This window comes from Doryrhamphus excisus, chromosome 19, assembly GCF_030265055.1.
Source record: "Doryrhamphus excisus isolate RoL2022-K1 chromosome 19, RoL_Dexc_1.0, whole genome shotgun sequence".
NCBI classification, from domain to species: Eukaryota; Metazoa; Chordata; class Actinopteri; order Syngnathiformes; family Syngnathidae; genus Doryrhamphus; species Doryrhamphus excisus.
The window spans coordinates 6275729-6298338 of NC_080484.1; the positions used below are offsets into that span (position 1 = coordinate 6275729).

Here is a 22610-nt window from a genome sequence, read left to right on the forward strand (position 1 = left end):
CTTACGTCCCCCGCTTGTTTATCCAAAATCTGCTCTGTTTAGGCCATTAAAGCAAAAGCACGGCTGAGGACGGCCCGATGCCGCCCCCCTTGGACAACTTCTGTTGGACCAACCCAACAACCACGGCTTGGGTTGGCGTGGACGCCCCCCTGCGCCACGAGGCCCCCTGCACCACAAGCTCAAAATAAAGACAAAGTAGTAGTTACCTTGGTCATGGTCTTCTAGTCCATCCCAGTCTTGGATAGGTCTACAAGCTTGTTCATGGTCTTCTAGTCCATCCCAGTCTTGGATAGGTCTACAAGTTTGTTCATGGTCTTCTAGTCACTAGAAGACTAGAAGACCATGAACAAACATGGTCTTCTAGTCCATTCCAGTCTTGGATAGGTCTACAAGCTTGTTCATAGTCTTCTAGTACATTCCATGGTCTTCTAGTCCATTCCAGTCTTGGATAGGTCTACAAGCTTGTTCGTGGTCTTCTGGTCCATTCCAGTCTTGGATAGGTCTACAAGCTTGTTTATTGTCTTCTAGTCCATCCCAGTCTTGGATAGGTCTACAAGCTTGTTCGTGGTATTCTGGTCTATTCCAGTCTTGGGATTGGTCTACAAGCTTGTTCATGGTCTTGGATAGGTCTACAAGCTTGTTCATGGCCTTCTACTCCATTCCACGGTCTTCTAGTCCATTCCATGGTCTTCTAGTCCATTCCATGGTCTTCTAGTCCATTCCATGGTCTTCTAGTCCATTCCATGGTCTTCTAGTCCATTCCAGTCTTGGATAGGTCTACAAGCTTGTTCATGGTCTTATAGTCCATCCCAGTCTTGGATAGGTCTACAAGCTTGTTTATGGCATGCCCAGAACTCCTCCCAGAGAGGCATCCGGACTAGATGCCCGAGCCACAGTGCAATGTGGTTTGGGAGGCGACGCCCAGGAGACCTGGTCTTTGACGGTCAAATCTGGTTCTTCAGACCTATTGCCCGTGTGATATCCATACCAAAAAGATGTCTGATAATGTCTCCTTCATTACTGGACACAGGGGTATGGTACAACTCCGAGGTGCCACTGTGCTGTGGGCCAGAAGTGAATGTCCCATAAAGACGTAGCCTATCATACACCATCAAACGATGCGTTCACTGCACACTGGATGGTGTCCCTGGAGGTACAGTCAATATTTCTACAGCCAAAGAAAAAGCAAAACAAAATATCATATTTCTTGTTCATGGTCTTCTAGTCCATCCCAGTCTTGGATAGGTCTACAAGCTTGTTCATGGTCTTCTAGTGACTAGAAGACCATGAACAAACTTGTAGACCTATCCAAGACTGGGATGGACTAGAAGACCATGAACAAGCTTGTTCTGGGATGGACTAGATTCTAGTCCATCCCAGTCTTGGATAGGTCTACAAGCTTGTTCATGGTCTTCTGGTCCATTCCAGTCTTGGATAGGTCTACAAGCTTGTTTATGGTCTTCTAGTCCATCCCAGTCTTGGATAGGTCTACCGGCTTGTTCATGGTCTTCTAGTCCATTCCATGGTCTTCTAGTCCATTCCATGGTCTTCTAGTCAATTCCAGTCTTGGATAGTTCTACAAGCTTGTTCATGGTCTTGTAGTCCATTCCAGTCTTGGATAGGTCTACAAGCTTGTTTGTGGTCTTCTACTCCATCCCAGTCTTGGATAGGTCTACAAGCTTGTTCATGGTCTTCTAGTCCATCCCAGTCTTGGATAGGTCTACAAGCTTGTTCATGGTCTTGTAGTCCATTCCAGTCTTGGATAGGTCTACAAGCTTGTTCATGGTCTTCTAGTCCATTCCAGTCTTGGATAGGTCTACAAGCTTGTTCATGGTCTTCTAGTCCATTCCAGTCTTGGATAGGTCTACAAGCTTGTTCATAGTCTTCTAGTACATTCCATGGTCTTCTAGTCCATTCCAGTCTTGGATAGGTCTACAAGCTTGTTCGTGGTCTTCTGGTCCATTCCAGTCTTGGATAGGTCTACAAGCTTGTTTATTGTCTTCTAGTCCATCCCAGTCTTGGATAGGTCTACAAGCTTGTTCGTGGTATTCTGGTCTATTCCAGTCTTGGGATTGGTCTACAAGCTTGTTCATGGTCTTGGATAGGTCTACAAGCTTGTTCATGGCCTTCTACTCCATTCCACGGTCTTCTAGTCCATTCCATGGTCTTCTAGTCCATTCCATGGTCTTCTAGTCCATTCCATGGTCTTCTAGTCCATTCCATGGTCTTCTAGTCCATTCCAGTCTTGGATAGGTCTACAAGCTTGTTCATGGTCTTATAGTCCATCCCAGTCTTGGATAGGTCTACAAGCTTGTTTATGGCATGCCCAGAACTCCTCCCAGAGAGGCATCCGGACTAGATGCCCGAGCCACAGTGCAATGTGGTTTGGGAGGCGACGCCCAGGAGACCTGGTCTTTGACGGTCAAATCTGGTTCTTCAGACCTATTGCCCGTGTGATATCCATACCAAAAAGATGTCTGATAATGTCTCCTTCATTACTGGACACAGGGGTATGGTACAACTCCGAGGTGCCACTGTGCTGTGGGCCAGAAGGAGCCGTGCTCTCAGTCTGAAGGTTTAACAAGCACGTCGGGGGGGACGGATGGAGACCCAAGCAGAGACCAGACCGGTCCTACAAGACACTTGGGACTTATCACAGGCACATCAAATTTGCATAGAAATTCTGGACTGTTCATATCTTTGTAAGGGGGATCAAATACTTACTTACCACTTATACATAATAATACTAATACTAACAATAATAATTAATAATGTCAGTTCCCTGCCAATACTTACCTTTGTAAAAATAAAAACTAACTAACTTAGAACTGGAACGGGAACTAAGTGCAAATTCAAAACAAAGACTAGCCGGCGACATTCACTTTGTTAAGTCCGCTAATGGACCATTGTGGTACCGTGCACACAGGAAAAGTCCATTATCACTCCAACTAATGGGGGGGGGGCTTCAAACTGAAAGTGGAGAAAAAGAAAATAAAAAGCCATCTATCTCTCACACACACACACACTACAAAGCGGTTGTGAGTCCATCAATAAGCCTGTGATGGAGATGTAATAGTACTATGTGTGTGTGTGTGTGTGTGTGCGTGCGTGTGAAGCAAAGCTTTGTGTTGACCATAACGTTGGCCTTTTTCCACCAAGACAAAAAGCTGGCAGCCGGGTGCGTTTGTTTTATCTAAATAGACAGCCCTTGTGGCAAGAGGTTTGCCACGGAGGAAGCCCACGAATCCCATTAAAAAGCCATTTGTCGCCAAGAGCTGTGTTTATTTTAAGACAGGAAGAGTGCTAGCTATTTCCTTCTTCATGTGAAGATATACTTCGTACAAACACTGCAATGTGCACGCCAGGCCGGTAGATGGCGATGGGGCGGGGGGACCCCCCACACATTTCTGCTGTTGAATATCAACATGGATGATTCCGTTTGTCTGCGTGTGTGTTTTTCACCCCAACAGCTCCTTGGTCTTCACCGCCAGGTGTTTGTCGATGTCTGCCGACACGTCGTCCGCCATCCGCTGAATCTGCCGAGGCAAAGACGCAGGCGCTTTGCAAGGAATGGCAGCAAAAACACAAGACCTCGGCCCCCTCCCCTTTGTCGGTTTGACTTTACAAACGATCCGCTACAGACGGTGCCTGAAGCCAGGCTTTAAAAATACTCATTTTGTCCTCAATTAATGGCTTTTTTATCTTTACAGAACGATGAACCGTTTACATCAGGTGTGCCCTAGGACACTGGCTCTCAAATGGGGGGGGCAGGACCCAAAGGTGGGCCGCACATGACATGAAAATATGTAATATATAACTCATGTCCAACTTCCTTTCAAGTCAATTTGAACGATATTTCAGTCATCTGAATGTTTATTCAACAGTGACATTGGAAATGATGTTATTCATTGTTCAAGTTGTAATGGAAAAATCTAACATTAAAAATGTCTTAAAAGTCTAAATAAATTATAATAAAAATAATAAAAATGTAAAAATTAAAATGAGTTATGAGAAAATAATAAAACATATGTAATAAACTAATATTTGAAGAATATTTCAGTCATCTTACTCTGTTAAATAAAAGCATAAAATATAGAAAATACTAAAAATGAAATATTTATAGTCAAATAAAATTTCAAGGTGACTATAGGGGTGTTGTTTCATGTCTAAAGGGCTCTAATAATGTAAATAATATATTTGGAAGATGTGTAAACATGTAAACATTTGTAAACATGTTTTATATGCCATCATTTATTAATATTTCATGTTACTTGTGGAAATTGACTTATGGCAGTCGGGTCTGGAATGACATCTTACACTCAACAGGAGCGTTTGCAACCAAGTTTCAGTCCACCTACCTCTTTCTCCACCAGCCGTATGGTGTCCTCCGAGTGTCCCTCCTTGGCCTTCTTCACCTGCGTCACGGCACTGGAGCGCACCCTCCTCAACGCCTCTTTGGCCTTGTTGCTCAACTGCTTGGCCGTCTTGGCGAGGTTCTCTCTGTGCTCACGGGTCACCCTGCCAGGAAGTAGCAGCAAAGTGGTCTGGAAAGTCTTTTCAAACATGTTCCTCTCCATCACTTTGGAGAGAGGAGGTTTCACTACAAGTCCTAAATTTACTATTTTAAAGGAATAGTTTAATACTGTGGAAAAAATATTTTTTTCTTACAAGAAAACATTTTTAATTCTCTGAGGGCATAGTTGTATATTGTGGATAAAAAAATACAGATTTTTTGTGGGAAAAATATAATATTTTCACAATAATGAATTCATCATTTGAGTCTTTTAAATCTTACAAGAGTAAAGTCAAAATATGTCACAGGAATAAAGTTGTCATTTTTAAAGAATAAGGTAAAAGAAAATGGCTAAATATTTTTATGAGAAAGTAATTTTTTTTTGAATGAGGGGGGAAAAAAGTGAATGTGGCTGTGCAAAAATTCATTTTCTACCGCTTTTCCTCACGAGGGTCGCAGGGGGGTGCTGGAGCCTATCCCAGCCAATCACAAGGCACATATAGACAAACAACCATTCACACTCACATTCACACCTATGGACAATTTGGAGTCGCCAATTAACCTAGCATGTTTTTGGAATGTGGGAGGAAACCGGAGTACCCGGAGAAAACCCACGCATGCACGGGGAGAACATGCAAACTCCACACAGAGATGGCCGAGGGTGGGGATTTAAGTCATAAGTTTCCGAAAGAATACTTTAATATTATGAAATGCATTTGCTTTTTTTGTGTGTGGAGGTGATGATGCAACTCCGCAATAGAAGAGATCATGTGTGGTGCAGCTGAAGAAACAGCCACAAGGTGACAGAAGCGAAGAAGTCTCCGCAGAAACCAGGAAGTGAAAAGGCATCTCGCCGATGTGAACATGGTCAATATTTGATGCTGTTATATTTGTAAAAGTATAATTGGGGACACGTCTCTCACCATATACACACATTTAATTCTGTCTTTTTGACATGGAAGTGCGTCCCCTGCCTCTAAATCAAAAATGGTACAGTCCCCCTTCAAAGCCCCAGACTGCTTCACTATTGCCAGAATGCACGCTGCTGATTGCGGAAGTACTGCTCACGTGGGCCCGACAAACAAACACTAATACAGTTTATACAGAGGAGGACGTAGTAATAAAATACTACCGGTAGAGTAGTATTGGTAGATGATACTAATATTTAGTGTGGTGATGTAAAATGAGCTCATCGTGTAAAGTTTGTACTTCCTCCCCAAGGTTTCCATCTTTGCAACTTTGCAATCACACCTCGCTTGTTTTAATCACCACTTGGCCATTCTCCTCCTTTGTCCTTAATTGGCGTTTTCTGCCAGGTGGAAGTATTTGCAAACAATCCGAGAGCAACGTATATTTACCGCAAACAATACGGCCTAATTACCGATTCCGCCGCCAAATCAACCACGGCGCCTTCGTCTCTTTGGAAATGCAAATCCTCAGGCTTGCCAAGACTGATTGGAGGAGGTAAAAAGGGGGGGGGGGGTTGAAACGGGCGGACGCGTGTCCCGCCTCAACCAGACTAACACCTGCTGCTGCATCCGCCAGGAAGAGCATGTGTGCATGCTCATGAACAGGAAGCACAGTTATGGAGATATTATATGCAAATGTGGGAGATGCTCAGATCAACGCGATGGGCATGAAAGCCCCGTTTCATAACACGAGCAGCTTCCATTATGTTCTATGCCACAGACGGGACAGTTGACTGAAAACAGTTATTAACAACAACGCAGCTTGGTGAGTGCAAAGCACTGAACTGTATCAGGGTCAGCTTGAAGCATGGCGCTACCAAATAAAAATCAGGGGTGGTGTCTTGTTAACGCCGTTTGTTAGTTAGTTAGCAGGACTACGCAGAAAACCACACCAGCGATTTCTATGTAACTTTGAGAAGGGATGGCGCGGGTGCCGAGATAGAACCTGTCATATTTGAGTGGAAGTCTGGTCCTATCGTCTTATTGATCAGCCGTGCACCACACCATAGGATTTGTGTTGTCATGTTTAGCTTGTGGTCAAACTACTTGGGTACAGGAAGTGTGACAAACATGGGAAAGACACTTTGGGGGAAGTGATTTTTCAAAATAAAATTGAAATTGGTAAAAAAAAAAAAAAACAAACAAAAAAAAAAGACAAGCGAGGGTAATTGCTTATGATTGACGTTTGCTTGTTAGCTAGCAGGGCTACACATAAAAAAAAGACACCATGATTTTCCATGAAACTTATTACGTATGGTACTGTGTGTGTACCAGTGGCTTCATTAGGCCTAGACAAATTTCATTTAATAGGGCAAAAACAGGCTAATAAGCAAGCCAATAAGCAGGCTAATACTAGCATACTATTACTACTACTAGTAGTAGTAATAATCAGAAGAAGAATAATGATGGTAGTAATAATAATAGGCTAATTAATAATATAATAATGATTATTATATAATTGATCACTGTCTACTGGACAGAATGGTTGCAGAGCTTGAGCAGCGGTTTTGCAGTGTAGATTGTGTGTACTTTTGTACATTTAAATGGTGGCCTAAAACAATTGAGTATCTCTACTAAATCTGTCCAAAAATGGGAAAGTTATATCCCGGTTCTTGTTCGTTATTTGTTTTTTTTTTTGTTTTTTTTTGGAAAGTCTACTACATTTATTCATTTCCTGTGCATCTCCAGGGGTCTAAGCCCCCCCGTCCTCAGAACCTAGTGACGCCCCTGGTGTGTACCACACCTTATGCAGTCTTTAGCATCTGTACCTTCTCAATAAAGTCCATTCAAAGATATCTAGCACAGGTTTCACTTTCACTCTCCTTTAGGCTAGGGTTAGCTTGTGGTCCTAATAGATTAGTTAGACATTAAAACATGGAAAAGACAAAAAGAAAGAAGTCATGAGGATTTGTCAAAAATAAAAGTGGTTGAAGGGGTAAAAATATTGAGGGGTGTTATAAGTTGTCACTATAATTGGTTCCCGAGTAATAGAATAAACAGTAGAGTGTTATTGTATGTAATCCATGTGTTGCCTGGAGGAGGAGCAGGAAAAGTGAAAATACAGGGAAAGTCTTTGTGTGTTTAAGAGACTCACTTGGGGACGGGCACCTTGATGATTGTCCCGTCCACCTCAGGGTTGAGGTTCATGCTACTCTCTCTCAGGGCACGGGCGGCCGCCGCTGTAGCCTGGAGGCACGCAAACACAAGGAGGGCGGGGTGAATATGAAAAGAAAACTGCAGGTAGTGGTCTTTCTCCAGCTGGCAATCATTAAGGTGTGTGTGTGTGTGTGTGTGTGTGTGTGTGTGGCGGCCCGTGCACTGTGGAAGTGCCTTGGGCCACTGTCAGCGCCAAGTCCTGTGGGACAGGACTGAGAGGTTGCAGGGCAGGGCGCTGACCCCCGGTGACCCCACAAGGGTGTCTGCTTGCGACACACACACACACACACACACACACACACAAACACACAAATGGGCCACACTGGAAAGAAAAACAGTAAACGCTAGAAGAATCAATCAGTGACATAAAAGTAGGGATTTCTCCATCCTCCATTTTGGCTTCTGATCCTATCCGATTAAAAAAAAAAATCTTACTGATCTGATACAGATTTTTGGAACAGACCTCTTGTGACCAGGTCCCTAACGCAATAAAAGACATCCAATCAAAGACAGAATGGGCATGCAAACTTTTAGGGTAGGACTAATCATTTGAAGTGGTGACAAATGACATGTTTCCACAAACCCTCCTCAACACAACAATCAATCAAACTTTATTTGTAGAGCACTTTTCACAAAGTGCATTACATGTTAAAAAAAACAAAAACTGTCATTTATTGACAGTCCCTAGTACAATGTTTCATTGGGTTGGCCAAGGTGAGACCATTGCTCACAACTGGGTGGCATGAAGTCGATACCTGCCGTGTCTAGATGGGGTGGGGTGGCACCTGCCGGCCCCCACGCAGCCCCCCCCCAAATCAGGTCATGTGATGGATTGCTGCTTGTTTACCTGCTGCGGCTGCCACAAATACCGAATGATAGTATGCGGCTACTTGAAGCAGGCTCTGATTGAGATTGCGAGAAAGTGAGGCCTCGTTAGCGTGGGCCTGATTGGACATCAGATAGGCTGAAAATCCGCCATGGTGCTGCGTGACATTGAGGGCCAAGTGGTGCAGAAATGCAATCATCATGCAACCACAAAAAGGCATTATTGATAGATTGCAAACATCTGAGCGCGTGCATATAGCTTCCCCGACAATTAGCTGCATGACAATTCCCTTTGCTGAGCATTCCATTACTTTCAACATGAAGAAAAATGGGAATATCATTTTTTTTCAGCCCCTCCTCCCCTTTCCCGTTCCTTCTCGACAGCTCCTTCTGCTGTTTTCCTCCGGGAGGAAAGAAATGGCAGCCAGATTAAAGGAATTTATTTGTGTGCGTTGAATTAATTCCTTCAGCTCTTGTTTCTTTTCCTTAGCGAGAGCTCAGACCTCTGCGTGCTCCCTCCCAGCGCCGAGTGATAGATTCGGCCCATACCTCTGTTTGATTGTTCTCCGCATCAAATTCATCACCGCTTCCGCTCTCACGACCACCAGTCCAGCGCAACAACAAAAAAAAAGGAACGGGACTGGAATAGCCCGGGCCAGGTTCTTGTTAATGTGTAGGAGAGGGGGGGGGGCTTACACTGAAGTTTGACATCAAACGTGGGCGCTGAGAGCCAAGGAGTGAGCTGAGAGGAACGTCCGTGTGCGGTGGCGCTCACCCATACGGGCCCATACGGTGAATTCACACAATGGAAGCCCAGGGTCCAAGCCTGGAGGCTGTGGCTGTGGGCACCCTGGACTCTCCTCAAGTGGCGGAGTGTGTGTGGTCTGCGGTTAGAAGGAACACTTACCAGAGGGGTTGGAGGTTCGTGTGTGTGGGTGGGGGGGGGAGAGGGGCACCCTTAGATGACTGGCTAAAGATGTTGGCGCTCTCACGTTTACATCCTCACACAAGACTGTGTAACTGGGTCAAAGTAGCTGTGGCTGTAGGCAACCTCCTCATGTAGGTGTTTTTTTTTCTCTTTATCTAGCTCTGCCTGCTCATTAAATGTTGCTCCTCATCAGTGCTACTACAGTAAACCTCGGATATATCGGACTCGGATATATGGGAAATTCGCTCACAACGGACAGATAAAAAAGAACCGATTTTTCTGTAATGCATTTCCAATAAAAATTCATTGCATATATCGGATTTTTTATAACGGATTTCGCCCATTTCGGACAAAATCTCCAGTCCCGTTCCAATGCATTTCCATTCAATTTCCCTCGCATATATCGGATGGCCGCATCGTTATGCTAATCTTGTTGATGTCACTGGCTATTGTCTTTCTCCTGGCTCCAGATTTAGGACAAATATAAAAGTGAGTGACGTCAATAATACTAGCACAGCAGTGAATGAGATCTTAACCTCACTATTGGAAATAACGTAGGCCTGACGGGCGTAACAGGGCCTAGCTTAATTAACAATTTGTTATGCTCAGAGTCCAATAAAGTTAAATTCTCATTACCTTGCGTCTCTTTTCATTGCCCAGTCCAGGTACATTGGAAACATAGTCAAGGAAGTGCCTTTTTATAACGGATAAAATCCGATTTACGCATATACCGGATATACTAAATCCGATATATGCGTAAGACGGACATTTTCCGGTATACGCATATAACGGATTTCGCTTATATCGGACAAAACCAGTGGGAACAATTGAATCCGATATATCCGAGGTTTACTGTATTTGCTCTTTAGCGAAAGGTGAGAAGAACTGTTTTCTGGTCAAGACGTTGCTGGTGAGGTGTTCAGGGCCCGCACGATTGGTAGGAGGCCTCGGGGGAGCTGGGCCAAGTAGCATGGGAGAGACAACCTCACATGAGCGGAAGCTGATGGATGTTATGTAAATGGAACTTGGTTGGTACGGTGGTGTTTTGGGTTTTAAGTGCATTGTTAGCTAGCTCGTAAGGATTGGAGATGGTAGGCAAATTTCCCACAAAAAAAAATGCCTGCATTTTATTGCGTTGTCAGATTTCACAAGAAGCCAGGAGCTCTACTGTCTGTAAGCGACATGATCATGACGGTGTAATGCCTCCATTCTTGTAACGCCTGGACTTTCCAGACCACCAGTCTGGAGGTCTGGACAGTATAAGCCTACTGGATGAAGCACAGCTCTAATTAGCGCTGCGTTGCTAAAGAAGGAGAGAAAGAAATGTAAAAAAAAAAAAAAAAAAAAAAAAATAATTCATTCCTTCCTATCCTGGAGGTAAGATGAGGTCATCTCCTCTTTGGTGACGCACACAAACACACACGTCTACACTTTGAACACACATCTAGTTCAAGTCCTTGGTGCTATCTTTCACTGCTTCCCCCAGTGATCAATCAATTGGCATGGGAGATTTGACAGTGGATTTGGGGGGGTTACAGTGTAAGGTCAGGCTTCATTTATCCGACAACGCCTCGTATCATATCAGGATGAAACATTCCACTTGTGTGTTGTTGTGTTGTTGTGTGGTGGTCTTACCTCAGGGAAGCTGCTCATGTTGACCAGGATGATCTGAGGGGATTTCATGGAGACCTGACCCAGCTGGTTGAGGGGGAACTTCCCATCTTGCGTTGACACCACAATGTGGTCCAGAGCCCCTAAACACAATTATCGTTAGCATCGACCTGCCGTGTCATTCATGTCATTGTTATTAACAGTAGAGTTTGGAGATACTTTCCCATACTTTCAATGGCTTGCCTCTTTCACACAGAAAGGTGATTAGGCATTTATTCAGCTGTGCATTTCACACAGAACACGGAAAACTGCGGTATAAAATATGTAACAATCAAAAGTTTGGAGACACTTTCCCAGTCAATAGGATGCAAGAGTGACTGAAAACTTTTCAATGGTTTGTGCTTTCACACAGAAAGATGATTAGGCATTTATTCAGCTGTGCATTTCACACAGAACACGGAAAACTGTAGTATAAAATGTGCAACAATCAAAAGGTTTGGAGACACTTTCCCAGTCAATAGGTTGCAAGAGTGCCTCAAAACTTTTCAATGGCTTGCCTCTTTCACACAGAAAGATGATTAGGCATTTATTCAGCTGTGCATTTCACACAGAACACGGAAAACGGTGGTATAAAATATGCAACAATCAAAAGTTTGGAGACACTTTCCCAGTCAATAGGATACAAGAGTGCCTCAAAACTTTTCAATGGCTTGTGCCTTTCACACAGAAAGATCATTTATTCAGCTGTGCATTTCACACAGAACACGGAAAACTGCGGTATAAAATATGTAACAATCAAAAGTTTGGAGACACTTTCCCAGTCAATAGGATGCAAGAGTGACTGAAAACTTTTCAATGGTTTGTGCTTTCACGCAGAAAGATGATTAGGCATTTATTCAGCTGTGCATTTCATACAGAACACGGAAAACTGCGGTATAAAATATGCAAAAATCAAAAGTTTGGAGACACTTTCCCAGTCAATAGGATACAAGAGTGCCTCAAAATGTTTCAATGGCTTGCCTCTTTCACACAGAAAGATGCTTAGGTATTTATTCAGCTGTGCATTTCATACAGAACATGGAAAACTGCGGTATAAAATATGCAACAATCAAAAGTTTGGAGACACTTTCCCAGTCAATAGGATGCAAGAGTGACTGAAAACTTTTCAATGGCTTGTGCTTTCACACAGAAAGATGATTAGGCATTTATTCAGCTGTGCATTTCACACAGAACACGGAAAACTGTAGTATAAAATATGCAACAATCAAAAGTTTGGAGATACTTTCCCAGTCAATAGGATGCAAGAGTGCCTCAAAAATTTTTAATGGCTTGTGTCTTTCACACAAAAAGATCATTTATTCAGCTGTGCATTTCACACAGAACACGGAAAACGGTGGTATAAAATATGCAACAATCAAAAGTTTGGAGACACTTTCCCAGTCAACAGGATACAAGAGTGCCTAAAAATTTTTCAATGGCTTGTGCTTTCACACAGAAAGATGATTAGGCATTTATTCAGCTGAGCATTTCACACAGAACACGGCCCACTGTAGCATAAAATATGCAACAATCAAAAGTTTGGAGACCGTTTCCCATTCAATAGGATGCAAAAGCGTCTTCAAAGTTTTGAGTGCTTAACCTCTTTCCCACAAATTGGGAATCTGGCATTTAGTCACTCGGCAAAGTGGAAAACTGCACTATAAAACACACAATTGGCAAAAGTACGATGCCAAAGGGTCACCAAACTTTGGACTAGTTGGCCTTTTTCACAGTGATCCAACAAATCAGTGATTCCAATCAGAGGAACTGGAATTTAATTTATCCAAATGCCATCGAATTGCAACGTTCAGTATACAACACTCATCCACCGTATACAGATCGGTCAAAAGTTTGGAGACGAGGGTCCACTCGACAGGATGCAATAGTGTCTCAAAACTTTTGATTGACAAGCCTCTTTCATGCAGAAAGTCCACAAAATTGGCAAATGTGATTCATAACAAGCGACGGGGGCATCTGTGCATGTCACACAGACAATGTAGTATAAAATAAAAAATACTTGATTGCAGTATACAGAATGATAGAGAATACGGCATCGGAAATGACAGGGATGGAGAAAAAGCACCTCGAGAGAAGCAAAGGTGTGTTGACCCCCCCCCCCCCCCTTCTCTTCTCTTCCATCTGGCTAACCTCAAGACGCAGTTGTTTCCTTCCCTTCCACCTCTGCCTTACATCACACCATCCCTGCTGCTGGGCATGTTTCATGTGTGTGTGTGTGTGTGTGCCAGGGAATGAAGGGGGTGTGAGGGCGACTTTCTCCATTCCATCCTTTTATCATTTGACTCCAGGAGCCAGTCAGACAAAGAAGATGTTAATAAAGACTGTATGGTTGTTGTCCATTTAGAGTACGTACATAGACGTACATAAACGTACCGTACACTCCTGTCTGCCTGTCCGTCTTTGCTACTTGTGGCTTGACGATGTGCACCTACACATCTGTTAGCACTTAACGCACACGGGCCAGACAGGCGGCCATTTCTTTACCCGGGAGGTGAGGAGGGTGAGGGGTCTGACAGGGAACGTATCAGAAATGGGCTAAAACAGGGGTCTCAAACACGCGGCCAGCGGGCCAAATGTGGCCCGCAGGACACAAGTTTGAGGCCCCCGCCTTGATATGAAAGTTTAATGTTGCGGCCCGCGCAAGTTTGATATGGATGCTGTATGGTATCATGTACCCAGAAAAAATTATTACGTTTGATTAATGTTCATGTTAAAGGTTAAATAACTGTTAAAAGTTATCCTCTCTATCTGTGTGGAAGTGGTAAGTTTTGGGCGTTTTAAGTTTAAAGGAAATAACTTGGAGGCTACCGTTTAGGTCGCTAGCTCTCTACTTTGCGAGTTAGCATGCATCTCAAGACCCTGCAGTTGCGCAATATGTTGTAAATAAAAAGAGTATAAATGTGACTATAGTCATGTTTTGTCATGTCTACAGGGCTCTAATAATGCTTTGTTCATTTTAATCTGAAAAAAATAATTTGTCTACCCACCAACTATATGTGGTTTCTTAAGTTTTTATTATTTGCCGTTTTATATTTATTTATTACTGATTGATTGGTTTCCTTTATTCTTGATTTGTTTATTTATTTTTCATCTTATTTTGTGTAGAAAAATAAAAAGTAAGATATTTGAGAACAGTGGAATGTTTTATCAGAGATTGACTTTATTTTATTTATCTAAGTTTATTCATTTTTCTGTTTTTAATAAATGCGTTTTTTTCTTTTTTTTTTTTTTTGGAAAACCTGATGCGGCCCAGTCTCACCCAGACCCTAGCTCCAGTGGCCCCCAAGTAAATTGAGTTTGAGACCCAATGTTAACTCTAACCACCAAAAATACACCTTTTCTAAAATGCTAAATACAATTTTTCCGCAAAAATACATCTTTGTAAACACAGACCCCCATTTTCTTAGCAAAAAGCTAACTTTTTCCTCCAAACATATATTTTTTTTCTGCAAAAATGTAACCCTTTTCTTCCAAAACTACAGAATTTATGCAAAAAATATACAATGTTAACTCTAAACACCAAATATACACCTTTTCTAAAATGCTAAATAAAATTTTTCCGCAAAAATACATCTTTGTAAACACAGACCCCCATTTTCTCAGCAAAAAGCTTACCTTTTCCTCCAAAAATGTACCTTTTTTCTGCAAAAATGTAACCCTTTTCTTCCAAAACTACAGAATTCATGCAAAAAATATACAATGTTAACTCTAAACACCAAATATACACCTTTTCTAAAATGCTAAATACAATTTTTCCGCAAAAATACATCTTTGTAAACACAGACCCCATTTTCTCAGCAAAAAGCTAACTTTTTCCTCCAAAAATATACCTTTTTCTGCAAAAATGTAACACTTTTCTTCCAAAAATACACCTATTTTATGCAGACCTCCCTTTTTTACTCAACTTTAACCTCCAAAAATACATACTGAAAATGCAAAATACCATTTTGTGCTTTTTTTTGACAAAAATTACATTTTGTTCTGTAAAAATACAAATTTTTTATGCAAAAATATACTTTTTCTGCAAAGAGAAAAGAAACTTTTCTCCTCCAAAAATATTGACACCCTTTAAAAAAAATATACAAAAAAAATATTTCATTAAATATTACAATAACCTTAAAAAAATTACAATTCTCACCAAAAATGTGGCCACTATATGCATTTTTCTTGGTACTTTTCCGATTTCCCCCCCAGGCTTCTGCAATCAAACATATTTTCATAGCTGCTCATTTCTTTTATCACCATCTTTTTCTTGTTTTTTTCCATTTTGGACACCTGGCACATACAGTACGTACGTATAGTACATAAAGAGATGTGGTTACCATGATCACCATGATCCACACATTAGTCCAGATATGAAACGTTTTTATGCAATTCGGTCACAGGCCAAGAATTCTATTAGTATGAATTAATTATGAATTATTGGCAGGATATTGGGTGCTGAAATAGTCTTTCATCCCTCCAACTCTTCCTTTGGAAGGCTCGGAGGGATGTCTGCTTCCACCGGGAAGATGCTGCATGGGCGTTTCCACGGCAACAGGCCTCCATCCGTCTCGGACGGACGTCCGTGCGCACACACACTTATTTGTAAGCCTGATGGAATCCAGATTTGCGAGAATAAAAGACTCGGACAACTGACGTCATCCCATTCCAACATCTCCTCCGTCCCGTCAGCCCTTTAAGTCCCTGCCTGCCTGGATTAGCACGCAGCTGGACGCACGCAGAGATGGACGCCGGCTCATTTCATTGGAAAGGTTTGAGTAAAAGCCAGAACATTACAAAGATGAAGGATACATGAGTTTGGGAGGGGGGCAGGAAAGCGATGAGGTTGAAAAAAAGGACATCTTGACAGGCTGCCCATATAAGGACGCTTGTGCTGTGATTGTGTCCTACATCTTTACCAACGGCCTCCAGGAAAGGGCTTTGCTGTATCAAACGCATCAAAAACCAGCAAGTGGCGCTTTAGCCAATCGGAAGCCCGAAGAAAGTCATCTCCGGGAAAATTCAAAGGCAACTTTTTTCCTCCAATAGTAGAAAAAAGTACACCTTGATGCAAAATACAGCTTATTTAATGCAAAAGTTCAACTTCTTTCCTCCAAAAGAACATTTTTTTTGCAACAATACAATTTTTAAATGCAAAAATACACTTTTTCCTGCAAAATACACCCGTTTTATGCACAAGTTCAACTTCCCTCCTCCAAAAGAACATCTTTCTAGGCACAAATACACCTTTTTTCTGCACAAACAGTTTTACATTTTCTTTTTATGCAAACATCTTTCAATGCAAAAAAATATTTTTCCTCTAAATGCACTTTTACTTTTTTTTTACTTTTTTCAATGCAAAAACTTTACTTCCAAAAACATTTTTTTCAGCAAAAAAAATTTAAACAGTGTTTCACTCCTGCAGTACAAAATAGCTTCTATAATGCAAAAATAAAATTTTGAATGCAAACATTAAACTTTTTTTCCCTCTAAATTGACTTTTTCGGCCTGAACTTTTTACTCAAAAATAAAACACAAATTTTTAAGTAGAAATACACCCTTTTTCAAAATAGAGAACAGTTTTAATTCTGAAATACACTTTTTCATTTAAAAATACAATTTTGAATGCAAAAATTAAATTTTTCCCTCTAAATTGACTTTTTTTCCGCCTGAACTTTTTACCCCAAAATAAAGCACAAACTTTTATGTAGAAATGTTTCTCCCCTTTTCAAAATAGAGAACTGTTTTAATTCTGAAATACTTTTTTTCATGCAAAAATACACTTTTTCATGCAAAAACTAAACTTATTTTTTTACATTTTATGTTTTTGGTCCTGCAATACACCTTTTTTATGCAGCAATACACTTTTTTAATCCCAAAGAAATTCAATGTTTTCCCCTCTGGCAAACTTTTTATGCAAAAATACAAGCTTTGCCTCCAAAATACATATTTTTATATAAAAGTACCCCCTTTTTTCCTGCAAAAAGACCCCTTTTATATTTGGCTGTATGTTTTTTTCCCATTGCTTGAAATTGATTATTATTTATAATAATTAAAAAAAACTGTATTTCTTCTCAAAGGATCCATTTTCAGCACCATTTTGGGCTAAAATGCTGAAAAACACAGTTTGATACCTGTGAAATAGACTTTCCCTTTCCTTTCCCCTCCCCCCCACCCCAACCCCTCACCCCGAAGCCCTAAGCCAGCTCTCTTCCTTTGGAGGGCAAGAGGCAGCAGGTCATGACCTGGATATAGTAAAGGAAGGAAAGGTCAAGCGCGGGGTCAAGGTAAGGCCATGTGGAGGTCTGGTTGACACAAACAAGATTGGAGGGTTTTGGGAGGTGGTGGGGGGGGGGGGGGGGATAAAAGTGAGGTGAATACCTGGTGAGGTTCGGATGCTCAGGTTGCGTGTGAAGTCGTCCTGAAGCGCAGTAAGAACGGCTGTCATGTCCTCCTTCACGTCAGGCAGGCTGATGATGTCCTCCACCAGGGCGGCGCTAATGTTCCCCTTTGACGACTGTGCCTTGGCCTTGGCTGAGAGGAAGAGGATGGAATGAAAATCATGAAGAGTGCGAGCTATTCCAGCACATCGTACTCCCATCACTGACCTTTAGCCTTCTTGGTGGCATAGAGTCGTGCCCATGCGGCAGGGCGGAGCGGAGGTGGGGCACCGACCCTGGCGGAGGCCACGGGGGGACACATGAGCGGTGGCACCAGGGACCGGCACAGCAGCGGACGTAGTCGGATCAGACGAGTCGCTGCCATGACTGAAAAAGAGTAACGGGGTGAACAGCGACATATTATTGGATGTGTGGAGCGTGTGTCATAAGAACTCTTGAACTCATACATTTAAACAACATATTTTAAAATGATGGTGTTTGTTTATATTATTTCTGTGTTTTGTATTTATTATTGTATTTATACAAGGTTATCACATGTCACATGATTCTTTGGTCCATTTATCTGAACATATTTGAAAATTATGCTTCATTTTCACCCATTTTGAAGGATTAGTACTTAACATTTTTGTGGATACTTACATTTATATGATATTTTTTTGCACTTTTATGTGAACATATTTGAATTTTTTTTGTTTTCACCCATTTTAAAAGGTTTGATTTTTTTTTTTATTTGCTATCATTTTATTCATACACATTTAGAATAAAATTGTTTGCACTTTTATCTGAACATGACACTTTTTTCAAATGGTGTTTCCTGCCATTTTAAAAGATGACAACTTTATTTATATTCTATCATTGTTTTGTATTTTACTTGCACACGCATGTGATACAATTTTTTGGTATTTGTATCTGAACATGTTTGAAAATTCATCCATTAAAAAAAAGCATTTTTTTCCATTTGTTATGATTTTATTTATACGAGCGCAAAATATACCGTATTATATCATTTGTAGAGCTTTGCATTGATTATTATTGATGGCTAAAATGATTAATTATGGCTGAAACAATACCGATACATGCTGATGCATAAAAATATCTAAATCTATGTTCATGTTGGCAGCATCCTCTGCCATGTTTTTGTTTTCCTCTAGTACAGGGGACTCAAACACGCGGCCCGCAGGCCAAATGTGGCCCGCAGGACACTAGTTTGAGGCCCCCGCCTTGATATGAAAGTATAATGTTAGTGCGGCCCGCGCAAGTTTGATATGGATGCTGTATGGTATCATGTACCCAGAAAAAATTATTACGTTTGATTAATGTTCATGTTAAAGGTTAAATAACTGTTAATAGTTATCCTCCCTATCCGTGTGGAAGTGGTAAGTTTTTGGCTTTTTTAAGTTTAAAGGAAATAACTTGGAGGCTACCGTTTAGGTCGCTAGCTGTCTAGTTTGCGCGTTAGCATGTGTCTCAAGACCCTGCAGTTGCGCAATATGTTGTAAATAAAAAAAGAGTATAAATGTGACTATAGTCGTGTTTTGTCATGTCTACAGGGCTCTAATAATGATTTCTTCATTTTAATCTGAAAAAAATAATTTGTCTACCCACCAACTATATGTGGTTTCTCAAGTTTTTATTATTATTATTATATTTATTTATTACTGATTGATTGATTTTCTTTATTCTAGATTTGTTTATTTTTTATCTTATTTTGTGCAGAAAAATAAAAATGAAGATATTTGAGAACAGTGGAATGTTTTATCAGCGCTTTTATTGTAGAAAATCGGAACCAAAGCACTGAAAAAGTTTGTATATTTTTCTGTTTTTAATAAATGCGTTTTTTTGGGGGAAAACTTGATGTGGCCCAGTCTCACCTAGACCCTAGCTCCAGTGGCCCCCAAGTAAATTGAGTTTGAGACTCCTGCTCTAGTACTACTGTGATGAATAAGTAGACTGTAGTAATGGCAGATATCAGCCAGTAGGAGGTAGACAATCATTGTGTACTTGCTCCATCCAGTCAGGTGTTGGGGGATTCCTACAGGGGAAACTCCGGCTCTTAAAAACACGAGCGGACTAACCTCCCTCACCCTCGCCTCCTTTATTACGGACTCACCACCTCCCACCTTGAGACTGCTAAACTGCGGCGCTGAACCTTAGAGCGCACACAAGTACAGACAAACTGGTGGAGTAACAAAAGGCCACAGACACAAACACACCAAAGCCCGTCTTTCATCGTCAGTGGCTGTGAAACTCTCTCCGGCAAGCCGTGAAGGTGGAAACATCTCACGCTGCGTGCGCTTAAAAACACATTTCTCAATGAAAACATGAGGAATGCACAACCACACACCCTTTACACTCCGAAATGTACTTTTTAAGGACGTTCAAGCAGTCCAAGGTGTCCTTCTAGCCAGTCAATGTGCACCAAACCTGAGAAGAATCCACCATCCACTTGTCGGCCTAGAAGCACACAAATGGTCACTTCTGACATCGGACACACCTGTCACCCCCCCAACAACATATCTGCACGTCTTTTAGGTTGTTTTTTCGCCAGAGGCAAAAAGAGGTGATGGTGCAACTCATGCATCTGCATGTATTAAAATTTCCCTTCAATTCATAACCTTGTGCAAGCTACACCCCTCCATGCTTCTTGACTTCCTGCTTGCTGTGGAGTGCTTTATCACATGGGAGAGAGAGATGCATGCCAAGCTATTTATGGCCTTTTTAAGGCTTAAAACTGCACCAAACATGATCTATTCTATTGTGGAGTTGTATCATCACCTCTTTGTGCTTCTCATGCAAAAAGCGTAAACATTTTTTATAAATACGTCTTTCAGATCAGTCGTTTGGGTTGGAAAAAAACGTATAATTGGTAGCGAATGAGCTTACTGTAATGGTGATTAAGGGTGCAAACAAGTCCAAACATTTATGTGTTTTGATCTGATAAATCTAGTAATGTTTATCAAATGCAGATCATCAAACAAATGTAAATATTACTCAATGACAACACAACTCAACACTTTTTAAATGAAACACACGTACGAAATTGAGATCTGGCGCTGTGGGAAAGGTTCTAAAGCCATTTGCAAAGCTTTGGGACTTCAACCAACCACAGTGAGAGCCATTATCCACCAATGGCCAAAACATGAAACAGTGGTGAACCTTCCTGGGAGTAGCCGGCCGACCAAAACGACCCCAAGAGCACTGCCATGACTCATCCCAGAGGTCACAAAAGACCCCACAACAACATCCAGAGAAGCGCCTGCATGTCAGAGTTCCTAGACCAAAAGCACTGCTGAACAAAAAAAAACATGAAGGCTGGTGAAACATCTTGATGATCCCAAGACCTTTGGGAAAATACTCTGAAGGCCCGTGTACCATTCCATCTGGCCTTGAGAAAAAGAAGAGTCCAACGTGGTGGTGGTAGTGTGATGGTCGGCTGTTTCAGGACTTTTTGTACGGTGGCAACCCTCATCGGGACGCTGCTCTAACACACCTCATTTACACCTGGACTGCCACGGAAGAAAACAATGTGGAAAGGAAGGATACGTTTTGCCAACTTTGCCACAATGTTGCTATATTTAGTATTCAGACTCTTGATACTCAACGACAACAACAACAAAAACTAAATGCCAAGCAACCTTTTCTGGTACTTGAGACTTTTGGAGATTGACATAAAGACATGTATTGCTCTTCCCCCATTGTCCCCCATTGCTAAGCGCAAAAAATTGCAGGCTTTTTGTTTTTCTAGGTACTAGGTCAGTAATATCTTGAAGTACCCTCTTGAGAAACTACCAGTCTACTACTACTTTCAGATCGGATTCGGAATCCAACACATATGGCTGGTTGTTAAAAGCGGACATTTAAAGAAGATAAATCGTCATTAAAAAATGGGTTCGGCAGCCATACGGAAGTCCTTGTGAGCACTTGAGAGTGCTAAGACTGCGGAATGGGTGTGCCTGGAGGCGGGCCGTGGGTGGAATAAATAAAAACAGACCATTTTCACAGGATGCACAAAATCCAAAGAAATACAGCTGGAATAGGTGCAGATTGTGGAAGATCTGGAAAGCTTTCTGTGCTGGTTATCGTGTGTAACTGCTCTATAGGAGTCCACTTAACACAAGGGGGTGACAAATTAGCACAATAATAATAATAGGTCCCCTTTAATGTTTCCGGCTTCAGTCTGACTCATTACAGACATAAAAATCTCAAACCAAAACTGTGAAATGTACCTCCAGAGACCAACAGATATCCAAAAAGGTGCCAAAACCGGGCCAGACGGATCCCTGACAGGCTTTGAAGGCAGGGCAGCAGCAAGCTGATACGATCCCACCCACCGTGGCAGAGCAGATCTGTGGTGATGCGGGACGCTGACGGAGCTCCTTGGAGGGGAAGTCGAGCAGAAAATATGAAGCACAGGTGTTCAATGAGATACTGTAGCCACACATCCTGTGCATGCAGCTGCACTCGCACCTTTCCTACAGAAGCAGAGCGTCAACCCGCATCGACCTTACCTTTGTACACTTTACAATTCTAACACACACAAAAAAAAGAGATAAAGCACAGTATCTGATCACGCTCTTCCTGGTTTAACATCACAACTGCTCCATCACACAAACCCAGAATGAAAACGCAATCTTTTATGCGTTACAACCTCTCTGTAATGATTTGTTTGGATAGGACTTGGTTTATTTTATGCAAATAAACACGAAACACAACCAATAAACCTAACCGTACTGTCATTATTCAAAAAAGTGTTCGCTAATTGATTAATTGATTGATAAGAGCACTAAATCATTCAGCTGGCAGGATGAAGGTCGGCGTCAACAGACATTTTCTAGCCCCCTTTCTCCATTTTTAACACAACAGTAATTCACAAAAACTTTATCACTTGCATGATACAAAATAATTTCCACAGTAGACATATATTGTAATAATATAATCAACCAAATAAGCTTACTTACTTATAACTTTTTTACAGGAGCGTGCTTACGAGGCAGCCATATTGAAATGCGTGTCGTCATTTTTACGCGACGAGGTTTTCGAGACGGGAGCGCTTAAAATATTCACCATATGTCCCAGCCAAGCGGGAACCTGATACGTCTTTGAGCCTCCCTGTGCTTTTTGGCATGTGCTAAACAACAAAACAACTGCGCTACAGTTGACAACTGTTA

The 22610-nt window shown here is 41.6% G+C and overlaps 1 protein-coding gene across 2 annotated transcripts; it reads right to left on the minus strand.

Annotated features, from left to right (window-relative positions):
• Positions 1–1923: 1923 nt before the first annotated feature.
• mrrf (mitochondrial ribosome recycling factor) lies at positions 1924–22485 on the minus strand. Of its 2 annotated transcripts, XM_058057783.1 has the most exons (8): positions 22401–22485; positions 21669–21818; positions 17650–17808; positions 17423–17575; positions 11027–11145; positions 7577–7668; positions 4359–4518; positions 1927–3536 (listed from the first exon to the last, which is right to left on the minus strand). In XM_058057783.1, exons 3-8 carry the CDS (start codon positions 17804–17806, stop codon positions 3459–3461), a joined length of 759 nt encoding a protein of 252 aa, XP_057913766.1. In that variant the 5' UTR covers positions 17807–17808; positions 21669–21818; positions 22401–22485; the 3' UTR covers positions 1927–3458. The 2 variants fall into 2 exon arrangements, with proteins under 2 accessions (XP_057913767.1, XP_057913766.1); XM_058057784.1 differs by lacking the exon at positions 21669–21818 and having other exon boundaries at positions 1924–3536; positions 22401–22455.
• Between the last annotated feature and the right edge of the window lie 125 nt (positions 22486–22610).